Genomic DNA, 16,601 nt, shown 5'->3' with positions numbered 1-16,601 from the left:
CACCTATGGCTCACCTGAAGAAGAGAAATTTGATGCAAAGTTGAAGGAGAAAGTCGTTGTGATGGAATAACTGAGCAACTGTCTTTCAACCTACAACTTGGCACCTTCCTTAACTGTCAAAGATTTTTTTATTATGTAACATTTATGCTACATATTATGGTTTTAGAATCAAATCCATGATTTCTTTATGGAGAGACTTGTCCGTTTTTTGCAAGGTTTAATAAAATATCACCTGAGCAAAGTATCACTTGCAGAGTTTTTCAAACTATTTGATTATGACCAAAAATATAATTTTTATATCAAAAAAAAATATATATATATATATACAGCTACTCACACACTTGTGTATTACCTCATTAAATGACCCTTATTCTTGTATTTTCTATTCTATTTTTTTAATGGCTATTGATGACCCAGTAAATTATTTCAAGACCCACAAAGTAGTCACAGCCCATAACTGGGAAATCACAGGATGAGATGTTAATATAAGATGCCCAATGGAATTATTTTCAGAGAGATTTGTGACCAGAATCCTTCGCAGGCCTCTAGTGTTCATCCCTGGAAGCTTATGTAAAGTGTCAGGAACAAAGATCTTTTATCTGAATAGACGCAGCTCTGCCTGCCAGAGAGCTCGTTTATGAACTTAATCAGGACAAAGCCTCTCTGTACTCATTCCCATCACCAAGCAAGTGGTGCGAGCTCCAGGGCCAAGACGGTGCAGCCACCTAGACACGCCGCCCGCCACAGGCGGGGAGCACCGCACACGGATCTCAGCTTGTCTCTGCATTAACTGTGGCAGGGAACAAACAGAGGCTGAAGGATAACTAGTTTCTGTTTCCTGCGGTTCTGAGACGTCTGTCCAATTGTGATGTAAAGAGTTACAGAATATAGTTGGGTCCAGATAAACAATCTTAATTTTAGGTAGACCCAAAAAAATTCATTTAACCTTGTAATAAGGTTAAGTGATTGTCACAGAGGATTAGGGGAAAGAAAATCTAATTCTGACCTACTGAGCTTGTATAACTGGCAAGATAATGTGCCCGTCTCTTTGCGACTCTATGGACTTGTAGCCTGCCAGGCTCCTCTGTCCTTGGGATTCTCCAGGAAAGGATACTGGAGTGCATGGTGATGCCCTTTTCCAGGGAATCTTCCTGATCCAGGGACCAAACCCAGCTCTCCTGCATTATGGGCAGATTCTTTGCCATCTGAGCCACCAGGGAAGTCCAACAAGATGATGGAACAAGTAACTAAGACTTAGAAACAGAAATCACTCCTTCAGAACTTCCCTGATGGTCTAGTGGTGAAGAGCCTGCCTTCCAATGCAAGGACATGAGCTCAATGCCTGGTTGCAAAACTAAGACACAGGGCAATTAAACCCTTGCCACAACTAGAGAGAAACCAGTACACGAGAACAAAAGATTCCACCTGCCGCAACTAAGACAAGATGCAGCCAGAAACAAACAAATGCGTATCTTTTAAAAGCTGACTGCTAGTCTGATACAAAATAAAAATAAAACCTATCTTAAAACAGAAAAAGCAGTCTCTCAATGCCCAACATTCCCAATCACTCATCGCCCCTTAAAAAAAATCACTCCTTCGAAACTGCATGCCATATTGTCATAATCATATTGAAATATTCCCTTTTCATGCAAATCTATATGTAAAAGAATCGACCCCAAATAAATCAAATCGCTATAATAAAAATGCACAAGTTACATAATCAAAACCCCAAAGAATAATTCATTTAAAATAACCAACTTTGGTCATGTTACATCATGAAGATTGGTCTTTTAATGACTTTTTTCCTGCTTTCCTTGCATATTTTTACTTTTTATTTTTGTAACTGACCATTAGTGAATAATGATGGAAGAAAAAGTTGATTTGCTTCTTTCACCATAACTTTTGATAACTATTTTAGACATTTTCATGTAACCATACCAAATACACACTAGGGTCACAACATGGTGAGAAGCACAACTGTCCACATACCAAATACATCCTAGGGTCACAACACAGTGAGAAACACAACTGTCCACATACCAAATACATGCTAGGATTGTAACACAGTGAGAAGCGCATTGTCCACATACCAAATACATGCTAGGATAGTAACACAGTGAGAAGCACGCTGTTCACATACCAAATACATGCTAGGATAGTAACACAGTGAGAAGCGCATTGTCCACATACCAAATACACGCTAGGGTCACAACACAGTGAGAAACACAACTGTCCACATACCAAATACACCCTAGGATTATAACACAGTGAGAAGCACGCTGTCCACATACCATATACATGCTAGGATCCTAACACAGTGAGAAGCGCATTGTCCACATACTGAATACACGCTAGGGTCACAACACGGTGAGAAACACCACTGTCCACATACCACATACAAGCTAGGATCCTAACACAGTGAGAAGCACATTGTCCACATACCAGTACATGCTAGGATGGTAACACAGTGAGAAGCATGCTGTCCACATACCGAATACACGCTAGGATCCTAACACAGTGAGAAGCGCACTGTCCACATACCAAATACATGCTAGGATCATTAACACAGTGAGAAGCTCACTGTCCACATACCAAATACATGCTAGGATCCTAACACAGTGAGAAGCACATTGTCCACATACCAGTACATGCTAGGATCGTTGACACAGTGAGAAGCTCACTGTCCACACACCAAATACACGCTAGGATCCTAACACATTGAGAAGCACATTGTCCACATACCAGTACATGCTAGGATGGTAACACAGTGAGAAGCTCACTGTCCACATACCAAATACATGCTAGGATCCTAACACAGTGAGAAGCACATTGTCCACATACCAGTACATGCAAGGATGGTAACACAGTGAGAAGCACGCTGTCCACATACCAAATACATGCTACGGTCACAACACAGTGAGAAACACCACTGTCCACATACCACATACATGCTAGGATCCTAACACAGTGAGAAGCACATTGTTCACATACCGAATACACGCTAGGGTCACAACACAGTGAGAAACACCACTGTCCACATACCACATACATGCTAGGATCCTAACATAGTGAGAAGCACACTGTCCACATACCGAATACACGCTAGGATCGTAACACAGTGAGAAGCTCACTGTCCACATACCAAGTACACGCTAGTATCCTAACACAGTGAGAAGCTCACTGTCCACATGCCAAATACACGCTAGGATCCTAACACAGTGAGAAGCCCACTGTCCACAGCAGAAGGACTGAATGTGCTTTTCACTTTGGAAATTACAGGCATCACTGTTTCTATCCTTCCCAAGACATCATGACTACTTTCATATGATTTATGGCTAAAAGTATGAGAGATGGTACAAAGATGCTGTGCCAAATTCCCATACGGCAGACAATACAAGCCGAACTGTGAAGAACTTGTCCATGTGGGGAGATCAGATTCATCAAAGAAAGGAACAAGAAGGTTCAGAGACTGAGCAGAAAACTAGCCAGATAGTTTCTAATAGGCATGTAATTCCAAAGCAGCAGTACTCAATGTGGTCCTGCCTCTGAACACACAACACTTGAGTTAAACATGAGGGCAGTCAGCAAGAAAGTAGGCAGAGATGATTTGGTACACCATCAATCAACCCTATTTATTCTTTCATTAATTTGCCTTTTTTCTTTTTAGACTGAAGCCGAAATTGATATTGTAACTTCTTAAATGATTTCAAAACAGATAAAATTATATGCTTGGAAAGTCCCAATAAATACTAAAATAACTATAATTACAATGGAATATTGCAAATAAAAAGAAGTTCTTCGAAAACATGTATGTCTGTTGCTTAATACCATCATGAAATATGTCAACCAAAATTAATAAACAAGTGTTTATCACATCACAAATTTAAACACACATTTCTAAGATGTTGACTATCTTTGCACAGATTTCCTGAGTTCGATTCAAACATTATTTACTATCTACAGAAAATAGATTAGATAAAACTAACATTCTGAAACAAGAACTTGAGTAATGGTAAAGTGTAGGAAATGCAAACAAAAATCAATAGAGGAAATAAGAGATTATAACTTGAGAGTTTTACTACAAAGGAGGGAATGGGGAAGCTAGGAGATCACGCTGCGAAGCTAGAGAGGTCATGCTGTGTTGATATGGCTTGTGCAGAAAACAGGAGAACAAAAAGCTGGAAAAGGAAGCTGGGATCATGGTGCAGAGAACCCCGAGTGATAGGGAAACAAGACAGACTATACATAGTGCTGGAAATCTACTTATAATATTAAGAGTACAGAGTGATAGAGCTGTGATCTGGGACGATTCATCTCGTTCTCTGAGTAAGAAGGAAGTGATTAAATAACAAGAAGCTGAATGAAATGGCTATTAAAGTGATGAAAATGAGACAGGACCAGGATGTCTAAATGGTAAAGCAATGATTATGAAGATGGTAAGACAATGGAGAGGGCAGAATCTTTAAGAATTAGCTACTAATTCTAAAACGGGGTTAAAATTAAAGAAAGAGATAGAGATAAATACATGCTTTTGTCATTAACAGAAATTAACAGACACTTGCAAAAGTGAAGCTACCCATGTGTGTTAGTCACTCAGTCATGTCCAATTCTTTGCGACCCTATGGAATACAGCCCGCCAGGCTCCTCTTTCCATGGAACTCTCCAGGCAAGAATACTGGAGTGGGTTGCCATTTCCTTCTCCAGGGGATCTTCCCGACCCAGGGATTGAACCCAGGTCTCCTGCACTGCAGGCAGATTCTTTACCACTGAGCCACCAGGGAAACCATTATCCAGAGCATGCTAAATTCATTAGGTCAAAAAGATGCCCAGTTATATATCAAACAAGTAGTGATAAGTGTGAGTCTAAAGCTTGAGATTAACAAAATAAATCATCTGGAATTCATAAGTACAGAGTTTACATCATAATTAACAGATGTAGTTGACATAGAGGACACAGAATAAGCCTATAGCCAAAGCATCCAGGATAATCCCTTGGGAACTCAGAGACCAAAGACGGGTTCAGAGAAATTGGCAGAAAACCTAGCAAAGTTGCTAAAATGGCGCCACAGACAAAGAGGGTTTCCAAATGGTAATATGAACAAGAGTGTCAAACTTTAAAGAAAGAAGGAAGAGAAGATTTTGCAATTATTACAATGCTGGAAAACACTGGATAACACTTTGCTTGTTAGAATAGTTTCAGAAGAGAATTAGACAGATACAAAACCACAGTGGTGATGGCCTGAGTGGTCAGAAAGCAGAAGCAAAATATTCTCCAATTATTTATTTCATATGTACAGCCTCAGATATGCCTCAGATATCCAAAAACTTCTTTAAAAGATAAACAACTGACAATTTTATCGACCAATCAGCAAATACATTTATAACAGTATTAACAGGCTTTTACCTTCTTGTGATTCTTGTAAACATTTCTGTGAGCAAACCCCTTTCCACAGAGCTTGCACTTGTAAGGTTTATCTTCACTGTGTATCACTTTGTGGGCACCCACTTGGTCAAGCCTCTTGAAAGATTTATTACAAATCTCACAATTATAGGGTCGTTTTTCTGTTAAAAAAATGAGTGGAAACAATCTCACATCTATACAGGTAAAGGATAAAAAGGGAAACAGCCTTCCTTGCATTATTAATTCTTATGGACAAGTCAACAAAAATATCATTCAAACAACTGGAAAAAAGTCTATTACCCAATCCGTTAGATATGTGAGCCAACTCAAAACTCACAGAACATGAGCCTGCTCTTTTACTGACATACTCTGCCAACTAAATGTATAAAGTAGCTTAGATATGAAGATGACGTTTTAATTCAAGGAAGAAATTCTACTTCCAGATGAAAACCCTGCTGACTGGTATGAGCGAAGTCAGGGTTACAACTCCGAACATGAAGGGTGAGTGGTCTGACAGACATGGAAGTAAAGGACAGACCTGCCTCTTGCACAGCCAAGGGGCCCGTGAGGCCAAGCTTCCAACCTCAGCAGGAATTACACACGTAGGTTGTTGTGCAAAATCCATGAGTATACAAATCCATGTAATGTTGACAACCAGATTTTTCAAGCAAAGCGTATCTGAAGGCCACTGGTCTTTGATCTTCTATTTTCATTTGCCAAAAATATGTGTCTGTCTCCAGATAAAGTGGCCATTCAAAAACCTCCTGACTTCAGTGGCCTCAAAGTACAGATATTCTAAACTTCAGAGACTTCATTAAGCAAAAGTTACTTTCAGAGCTGGATGTTTTTAGTCAGTATAACAGACCTATCATTCAAAGCTGCTTAAAATGAAATTACAACTTTGAAAACTTAAGATTCTCAAAATGCATTTGTAAATTTCTCATTAACATCTATTAGTACCTTAGTTACAACGTAGGAGAAGGCAATGGCACCCCACTCCAGTACTCTTGCTTGGAGAATCCCATGGACAGAGAAGCCTGGTGGGCTGCAGTCCATGGGGTCACTAAGAGTCGGACACGACTGAGCGACTTCACTTTCACTTTTCACTTTCATGCATGGAGAAGGAAATGGCAACCCACTCCAGTGTTCTTGCCTGGAGAATCCCAGGGACGGGGGAGCCTGGTGGGCTGCCATCTATGGGGTCGCACAGAGTCGGACACAACTGAAGTGACTTAGCAGCAGCAGCAGTTACAATGTGAATATATCTAGAAATGTTGGGATTCTAATTATTGAATCCCTGGTAAACGTCACACACTCTGCTAGCAGGGTACATAGATGACCTCATTTGACCTTCACAGCAATTCTGAAAGGTAGGACACCTTTACAGAGATGAAGAACACAGAGACTAAGGCTCAAGGAGGGTTTGTTGCTGCTGTTCAGTCACTCAGTCGTGTCCGACGCTCTGCGACCCCAAGAACTGCAGCATGCCAGGCTTCCCTGTCCTTCACCATCTCCCGGAGCTTGCTCAAACTCATGTCCATTGAGTTGGTGATGCCATCCAACCATCTCATCCTCTGTTGCACCCTTCTCCTCCTGCCTTCAATCTTTCCCAGAATCAGGGTCTTTTCCAGTGAGTCAGCTCTTTGCATTAGGTGGGCAAAGTATTGGAGCTTCAGCTTCAGTCGCAGGAGTACATAACAAATTAAATGATAAATCTGAAGATTTTTCATTTCATTTAGTCCAACCACATTTGCTTCAGAAATAAACTAAGGTCTAGAGAAGTTAAGTAACTTGTTCAGAATCACATGGTAAGTCAGTGGCCAAGCCAGAACTAATAGCCAGGTCTCCTGATTATCCCCCTCTCAGAGCTCCTAAAAATGACAAGGTGAAGCTTTTGTACTGATTTCAATAAAAATGGGAAAATATGTGTTTTACCTGAATGGGTGATCATATGACGCTTTAGCTGATTTGCTGAAATGAATTTCTTCATACATTCTTGACAATCAAATATCTCATGAATCTGAAAAAGGTTAAATTAACAGTTAACTCAACTGGTTGAGCCACAAAATTTTATAGCACTCAAGTATAAACATGTGGACAGTTGCCATTACAATATCTAAACTATGCGTTATAATTCAGCCCTGATTTGTTCATATTACCCTACATAAGAAACTGAAAATGCAATGAACATAAGTTACCTAGTAGAACATGATCATTAAAAAATGTAAAACTGTATGGTACTTAAATATGTAAAACAGATGACCTATTTCTGAAGTACATAAAAAGTTTATACTCTGCAAAAATTATACCTAATATATATTAAATCTCTGTTATACACAAATTTAGACTTGGAAATATGCCAAAATTTGGCATATTTGGAATGGATATGGAAATGGAATGGAAAAACTTGCCACTAAAAATATTCCCTTTCCAGTAGTCAACACTACTTAAAACTTAAACATATGCAGTAAAGATCTAAATATTAATTACCATGAAAGACAAAGATATGATTCTGAAAACTTGAGTGTAGCTCACAACAATACTCCCGCAGGACAGAAGGCTAAAAATCTTCAAGTTTTATTAGTTTTTATGAGTTTCATCAAAAAATATATATATAAGGGGCATAACTTAATAGCAATCAACCAGCTAAATAAAGGTTACAAGCAAGTTCGGCTCTTTCTCTCCCAAATACTACATTAGAGAAACCGGATAGGCAATAGAAGTAGAAGTTTCGTTTGTTATCATAACTATGTAAAAAGAGCAATGTGCTGCAAGCAGCCTTATATTAGAACTGCTGATCATCCCAATGAAGACAAGCATCCTACTGTTTTGCTGAAGACTGAAAAATCATCTTGGTGAAGTCGTGTTTTTGTTTCAAACTCATTCAAGGTAGAGCTCACAAAACTAAACCCCGTACAAGCACTGGCCCTTCTGCAGAATATTCTGGCTATCCTTGCAGAATATCTAAGGGCCACTACAGAGTAAAACTCAAAAGAGAAGACCCTGAATTGGTACAGCAATGACTAAAGAGAGGAGGACTGGAAAACGGCTCCCTTGACCTAAGTGACCACAGAACTCAAGACAGGGACACACAGAAGACGGCACAGGAAGGGAAACAGAAGCTGGCACAAGGCTGACAGGTCCCTAGTCTGCGGTGTGAGCCTTAATCCTATACCCAACCACACCGCGGTCTGAGGCTGCCATCAGCCTTCTGCTTCTGTCGGGTCTGATTCTTGGCGAGTCAGTGAACAGAAATGGGAAAAGCAGAGAAAAGATAAAGCAACAAGACGGAGCAGGATGACATCATTCCACTGAACTCTGACTTAGATCCTTGCCTATATGCGGTGGCTTCTAACCTTGAAGGGAGATGTACAGGGTCCAGAGTCCTATGGTTCCTCCGAAAACAGTGTGGGCCTGTACACAAGTACTCAGAAGTCAAGGACCACACAGTATAGAAGGGAAGCCGTCAGTCTAAGAAATTTTAAAGGGCACATCTTCAACCATCAAAGATCCTCACAGCAATGATATGAAGTGTAACGTTTAACTAAAGGTTGTAAGAACAGATTCATATTCTTAAACTCTGTAACATGTATCTTTTATAATAACAAGCTACAAAATCATGACATGCCTTCTGAGACATACATAAATGAACACATATTTAGTTTATTTTAATTTTCAATATTCTATTTATATTAGTATATACAAATTTTAAATTATTTATCCATACAAAAATGGCAGTTCTTAATTACTGCAAAATATACTTGTTTACTTAACACTCACAGCTTTCAAAACATGAAACAATTTTAAGGGCTGAACTGAACTTTGATATTTCCAAAATTATAAAATACAGTATTTACATGAAAGCACTTCTGTGTTGATTCTCTTATTCATAATGGAAAACTCAACCAAAGCTATTTTCAAAACTCCTATAAAAGTTTAATAGAACAGATTTAAAGTGACAATGATATTAATTATGCCTAATGCTAAGTAAAGCATTTTATAAAATGTTTACAGCTTACTAAATTGATATGGAGAATAATAACTCATAATCTGATGTCCCAAATTAAGTAAGTTCCAAGAAGGATCATACTATATCTTATTGTAATACAGGACAGCACATAGTAATACAAGGTATTAGTCTAATTGTTGTTCAGTCAAAGTCGTGTCCAGCTTTTCATGACCCCATGAACTGTAGCATGCCAGGCCTCCCTATCCTTCACTATCTCCCGGAGTTTGCTGAAACTCATGTCCATTGAGTCACTTTTGCCATCCAACCATCTCCTCCTCTGTCACCCTCTTCTCCTTCTGCCCTCAATCTACCCAGTATCCAGGTCTTTTCCAGTGAGTCAGCTCTTGGCGTCAGGTGGAGAAAGTATTAGAGTTTCAGACACAAAGTCAGTTCTTCCAATAGTCAAGGTTGATTTCTTCCATGACTGACAGGTCTGATCTCCTTGCACTCCAAGGGACTCTCAAGACTCTTCTCCAGTACCACAGTTTGAAAACATCAATTCTTCAATGCTCACCGTTCTTTACTGTCCAACACTCTCATTTGTACAAGACTACTGGTAAAACCATAGATATTACTTTAAGGACCTTTGTCAGCAAAGTGATGTCTCCCCTATTTTAATATGCTATGTTTGCTGAAATCAGACTGGTTATATTCTTTGCAGCCGAAGAAGCTGCATATAGCCGAGAAGCTCTATACAGTCAGCAAAAACAAGACTGGGAGCTGACTGTGGCTCAGATCAAAAACTCCTTATTGCCAAATTCAGACTTAAATCGAAGAAAGTAGGGAAAACCCTTAGACCATTCAGGTGACCTAAATCAAATCCCTTATGATTATACAGGGGAAATGACAAATAGATTCAAGGGATTACATGTGATAGACAGAGTGCCTGATGAACCATGGACAGAGGTTCATGACCCTGTACAGGAGGCAGTGATCAAGACCATCCCCAAGAAAAAGAAATGCAAAACGGCAAAAATGGCTGTCTGAAGAGGCCTTACAAATAGCTGAGAAAAGAAGAGAAGAGAAAGGCAAAGGAGAAAAGGAAAGATGTACCCATTTGAATACAGAGTTCCAAAGAACAGCAAGGAGAGATAAGAAAGCCTTCCTCAGTGATCAATGCAAAGAAATACAGGAAAATAACAGACTGGGAAAGACTAGAGATCTCTACAGGAAAATTAGAGATACCAAAGAACATTTCATGCAAAGATGGGCACAATAAAGGACAGAAATGGAAATGGTATGGACTTAAAAGCAGAAGATATGAAGAAGTGGCAAGAATACACAGAAGAACTGTACAAAAGAGATCTTCACAACCCAGATAATCACAATGGTATGATCACTCACCTAGAGCCAGACATCCTGGAATGTGAACTCAAGTAGGCCTTAGGAAGCATCACTACGAACAAAGCTAGTGGAGGTGATAGAATTCCAGTTGAGCTATTTCAAATCCTAAAAGATGATGCTGTGAAAGTGCTGCACTCAATATGCCAGCAAATTTGCACAACTCAGCACTGGTCACAGGACTGGAAAAGGTCAGTTTTCATTCCAATCCCAAAGAAAGGCAATGCCAAAGAATGCTCAAACTACCGCACAATTGCACTTATCTCACACCTAGGACAGCAATGCTCAAAATTCTCCTAGCCAGGCTTCATCAATACGTGAACCATGAACTTTCAGATGTTCAAGCTGGATTTAGAAAAGGCAGAGGAACCAGAGATCAAATTGCCCACATTCACTGGATCACCAAAAAAGCAAGAGAGTTCCAGAAAAACATCTACTACTGTTTTATTGACTATGCCAAAGCCTTTGACTGTGTGGATCACGACAAACTGTGGAAAATTCTTAAAGAGATGGGAATGCCAGACCACCTTACCTGCCTCCTGAGAAACGTGTATGCAGGTCAGGAAGCAACAGTCAGAACTGGACATGGAACAACAGACTGGTTCCAAATAGGAAAGCAGTATGTCAAGGCTGTATATTGTCACCCTGTTTGTTTAACTTACATGCAGAGAACATCATGAGAAACGCTGGGCTGGATGAAGCACAAGCTGTAATCAAGATTGCTGGGAGAAATATCAAAAACCTCAGATATGCAGATGACACCACCCTTATGGCAGAAAGTGAAGAAGAACTAAAAAGCCTCTTGATGAAAGTGAAAGAGGAAAGTGAAAAACCAGGCTTAAAACTCAACATTCAGAAAACTAAGATCATGGCATCTGGTCCCATCACTTCATGGCAAATAGATGGGGAAACAGTGACAGACTTTATTTTCTGGAGCTCCAAAATCACTGCAGATAGTGACAGCAGCCATGAAATTAAAACACACTTGCTCCTTGGAAGAAATGTTACAACCAATCTAGACAGCATATTAAAAAGCAGAGACATTACTTTGCTGACAAAGGTCCGTCTGGTCAATGCTATGGTTTTTCCAGTAGTCATGTATTGATGACTTGTGAGAGTTGGACTACAAAGAAAGCTGAGCACCGAAGAATTGATGCTTTTGAACTCTGGAGTTGGAGAGGACTCTCGAGGGTCTCTAGGTCTGCAAGGAGATCCAACCAGTCAATCCTAAATGAAATCAGTCTTGAATATTCATTGGAAGAACTGATGCTGAAGCTGAAACTACAATACTTTGGCCACCTGGTGGGAAGTGTTGACTCTTTTGAAAAGACTCTGATGCTGGGAAAGACTGAAGGCAGGAGGAGAAGCGGACAACAAAGGATGAGATTGTGGGATGGCATCACCGACTCAATGGACATGAGTTTGAGCAAATTTGGTGATGGACAGGGAAGCCTAGCGTGCTGCAGTCCATGGGGTTGCAAAGAGTCATACATGAGTGATTGACTGAACTCAGGTTTGTCATAGCTTTTCTTCCAAGGAGCAAGCATCTTTTAATTTCGTGGCTGCAGTCACCATCTTCAGTGATTTTGGAGCCCAAGAATATAAAATCTATCACTGTTTCCACTTTTTTCCTATCTATTTGCCATGAAGTAATAGGACTGGATGCCATGACCTTAGTTTTTTGAATGCTGAGTCTAGACTATAATGTAAATGTGGCATATGCATAGATCACCGTCTGCTGTTAAGGTGAAATACCAGCACCAAACTCTATTAGATATTAGACACACCCAGCTATAAAAACGGGGCTTCCCTGTTGGCTCAGAGGAGAGTCCGCCTGCCAATGCAAAAGATGCAAGGGATGAGGATTTGACCCCCGAGTTGGAAAGATACCCTGGAGAAGGAAATGGCAATCCACTTCAGTATTCTTGCCTCGGAAATGCCAGGACAGAGGAGGCTGGTGGGCTACAGTACATGGGGTTGCAAAAGTAGGACACAACTTAGCGACTAAAGAGCAACAACGATAAGAATAGACTCAAAAATGGAGTCTGCAGAAGCTGCCTGTGGATTCAGAATAAGTCAAAGGAGCAATGCTGTGATGGACAAAGAGCTACACTGAGCTACCAAGTTACTAACATTCTGCAGAGACAACTTGGAGACTGTATTCCACCACCAGGTGGGATTTAAATCTGTCTATAGAGATATTCCCCGGGGACATCTTCTTTGTATTATGAAGAATATAAATGGAGAAGAGGACATTTTTCAGAATTATGTCCCACAACCAACTTTGTTGAAATATTCTACTTGGCAAAATCTTAAATTTGGTAAGATATCTTCCTTTTCAACTTTCTAAAATCAGAGAAAGAAAACAAAGAATTCTAGAACCATGAGGACATTCAGAAACTGTCTATTCAGCTGGATTTTACACTTCTGGTCTCGGACTAGGTTCTGCTTCAGAAGCTTTAAGGGTGATGGGGAGAAAGAGAGACGTAGAAGCAGCAGCATCTGCATTGGCTTCTGCACTGAACTTTAAGAAAGTAGCTTCAGGGCTTCCTTCAGTAGCACTTACGCTAAATTTGGAATGATAGAGAAGACGAGCATGGCCCTCAAAAAGAATTACATGTCAATTCCTCAAGTACTCTCTGTTTTTAAACAACCTGATAAGATAACCACTTGGAAACTGAATAAACAAAGTAGTTTCGTGGCACTTAGGAAACTGGAAAACACCGATCAGTTCCATGTCACACTTAACCAGAGGCCCAAGGCTACACGGAGGGTCAGTGACGGAATGCGACATCCTCAGTCCTCACTCTGCCCACTGCTCATTCCATCGTTTCTCCCTGAAGATCAAAATCACTGAACATGCAGGATATAACCCTAGACATCTTAATAATTTAACTACCTTATGTGTTACAGGTTAAATCCACAGCCTAAAGAGTTGAAGATATTGCACTGAATATCATATGAATTTTAAGATCTGTCAAGTTATTTTGGAATATATCCATATATAAACAAAGAGACAAAATTCAATTTATAAACTATAATGTAAAATATCACTTCCACTGGTACCATCTCCTCTTCTTTAGTATTAAATGATTAAAAGACAGTATCACATGCTCATAGATATTCTGAAAAAATCATATGTGAAATCAGGAAATAATCATTTATATCTTTGTTATAGTAATATATAAAATAAATTTTTGGACTCTCCCATTATATGAACAAAACTCTAAATGCTATTTTAACTCTATTCTGTCATAAATTTGATTAACAAGTGCTAACGCTGTTAGGGTTAATAGCTGTCAGGTTAACTTTCATATTAAAATAGTAACTTAGTAAACTGGGTTATGTTTATTACAAAATGTATTAAACTTCTTTTCTCCTAATGCAGCTGACCACTGAACAACAGAGGGCCCTGGGGGTTAGACCCACTGCACCCCACTCGCACGCCTCCTCACCTCCCCTTTCAGTGGGGACACTGTGTAACTTTATAGTGGGCCCTCCGCATCTGCAAACTCAGCCAAGCCCTGACTACAGCACTGGAGTATGTGTAACTGAAAAATGCCGCCAGTGGGCCAGCACGGCTCAGACCTGTGCTGTGCGAGGGTCAACTGCATAATCATCTGTTTCCGCTGACAACACTCTGACATTTTTCTGCATTACTTTAAGCTCTTCAAAATAACAGAGCTCTTGTCTTTGTTTTGCCAGGCTTAAATATAATACACATATATTTCAGGCTAAACATCACTGTAGAGTATATTATAAATACACAAAAATATTGTGGTTTCCTCAAATATATAATATTTCCTGAGCAAATAGCAACTGGTGAAGCATGAAACCAGGATGAGGTGTCGTAATGAAGGACTCAGACACTATACTGCATTGGAGTAATGTTTCTACTTATTCTGAATAACAGCAAACAGCTCACAATATTCTTTGGCAAGAGCTGGCTCTTCTGTGTATCAGTCTTGCTCTTTAGCATACAGGGTGTGCCCAGGCATTCAGTCGTGTCCAACTCTGTGACCCCATGGACTGGAGCCCACCAGGCTCCTCTGTCCATGGGATGCTCCAGGCGAGAATACTGGAGTGGATTGCCATGCCCTCCTCCAGGAGAACTTCCTGACCCAGGAATCGAACCGAGGTCTGCACTGCAGGCAGATTCTTTACCAGCTAAGCTACCAGGGAAGCCCCTTAGAGTATATTAGTATAAAATTAATGACAAAGCTCTGTCTTCACAATATACAAAGCAATTAATATTTTTCCTTGCAGACACTATGACTAAAAATCTTAACTATGATGAACATTAGCCTTTATTTTACTGACCTTCCTATGTTCCTGTAGGCTTGAGGCTGAAGAACACTTTTTATTGCACACTGTACATATGAGTTTTTTCTTAGGATCCCCTAAAGAAAAACACAAATGAAATAAAATAAAATACCACCATGATTTACATGAAACTATTAAGAGGAGCATTAGATAAGTGTTTCTGGGTGATATATAATTTCTAAAAGGGTATTTCATCTTCTTCACTTGTAACTCCAAAATTGTCAGTTTTGTAAATATATCCATTAAATTCAGATAAACAATAGGCTATGTTTTTAAACTTTTCTTTAAAAAAATCTGAGTATTATTTAGCTTGGAATACTACTTTCTACATATACAACATGGGCTTTTCACCTCTGCATATACCAATTTAGTATTAAAACAGTAAAGCACACTTCCATGAAAAATTAAAATTAATCAAATGTGTACATAAAACATTGGATTTATTCATTCATAAGCTGATTTTGCCACTTGCTTTATATTTTAACAGAATATTTTATTTATTCAGCTGGGTTTTTAAAAATGGAATTCATAGGTTATTCTTTTCAGCACTACAAGCTTGCAAGATCATTGAGTATATAATTAACCAAAATTAATGTTAAAAACCAGAATAAAGTAAGATCAAGAACAGTAAAACATTACTTAACATTCATAATATTATACAAATCCTACAAAGCTCAATTTTTGTCTTCTTCATAGTGATCATAATTATAGTAGGTCATTTCAAATTTCACAGTGGTTATAGAAAACAAAAGAATGAATAAAACAGGATTTTCAAATACAATGTAATAACAATATCATATACATAACCATGGGATATTTTTTCAACTTTTGATTTCAAATAATCAATAAAAAATTAATAAAATGAACTACCATGCATCCATCACTTGGCCCCCAATAACTAATCCATGCCTATTCCCGCCACAACCTCAACCCTATCCAGTCCTCTCCTTCTCTCTTTTTTTTTGCAAGAAATCTAAAATCAGTAGAAAGCAAGGTAACAAAATAATTTTTTTAAAAGATTGTGTTTATGGGAGAGGAATGCCTTCAGAAAAAGTAAAATATTAATTGTTGTCATCATTCAAGATACTTATTTCATATAATGCACGATTTTTAACATGTTAAATAGTACAGCCAAGAAAATTTTTCTTGGTGATTGACAAGTAATATGGCCAATAAAGGAGAAAATTCTCCTGAGCAAAATGAGTATCTTATAGCATGCATTTGGTCATCAATTCTTTATACATATCTATTAAAACATGAAGGGCCACTGAGAAAGAATATACCCTCTTTTCCAGTTTGCATAAAAGATGATGTATTAAAGTGCTGCACACAATATGTCATCAAATTTGGAAAACTTCGCAGTGGACATGTGACTGGAAAAGGTTAGTTTTCATTACAATCCCAAAGAATGTTCAAACTACCGCACAAAGGCACTCATTTCAAATGCTAGCAAGGTAATGCTCAAAATCCTTCAAGCGAGCCTTCAAAAGTATGTGAACCAAGAACTTCCAGATGCACAATCTGGAT

The 16,601-nt window shown here is 39.0% G+C and overlaps 1 protein-coding gene across 4 annotated transcripts in view; it reads right to left on the bottom strand.

Moving 5' to 3' along the window:
- Positions 1 to 16,601, bottom strand: part of PRDM5 (PR/SET domain 5) — a 249,711-nt gene that overhangs the window by 116,223 nt on the left and 116,887 nt on the right. For all 4 annotated transcript variants that reach the window (XM_043870964.1, XM_043870965.1, XM_043870966.1 and 1 more), the window contains 3 exons: positions 15,072 to 15,151; positions 7,337 to 7,421; positions 5,405 to 5,562 (listed from right to left, as the gene is read on the bottom strand). In XM_043870964.1, the coding sequence (XP_043726899.1) occupies positions 5,405 to 5,562; positions 7,337 to 7,421; positions 15,072 to 15,151 (323 nt within the window). The remainder of the gene's footprint in view (positions 1 to 5,404; positions 5,563 to 7,336; positions 7,422 to 15,071; positions 15,152 to 16,601) is intronic.

The sequence above is a fragment of the Cervus elaphus genome, chromosome 17 (assembly GCF_910594005.1).
Source record: "Cervus elaphus chromosome 17, mCerEla1.1, whole genome shotgun sequence".
Taxonomy (NCBI): Eukaryota; Metazoa; Chordata; class Mammalia; order Artiodactyla; family Cervidae; genus Cervus; species Cervus elaphus.
Note: the sequence above shows the minus strand (reverse complement) of the source record. Positions and strands in the feature narration are given on the sequence as shown.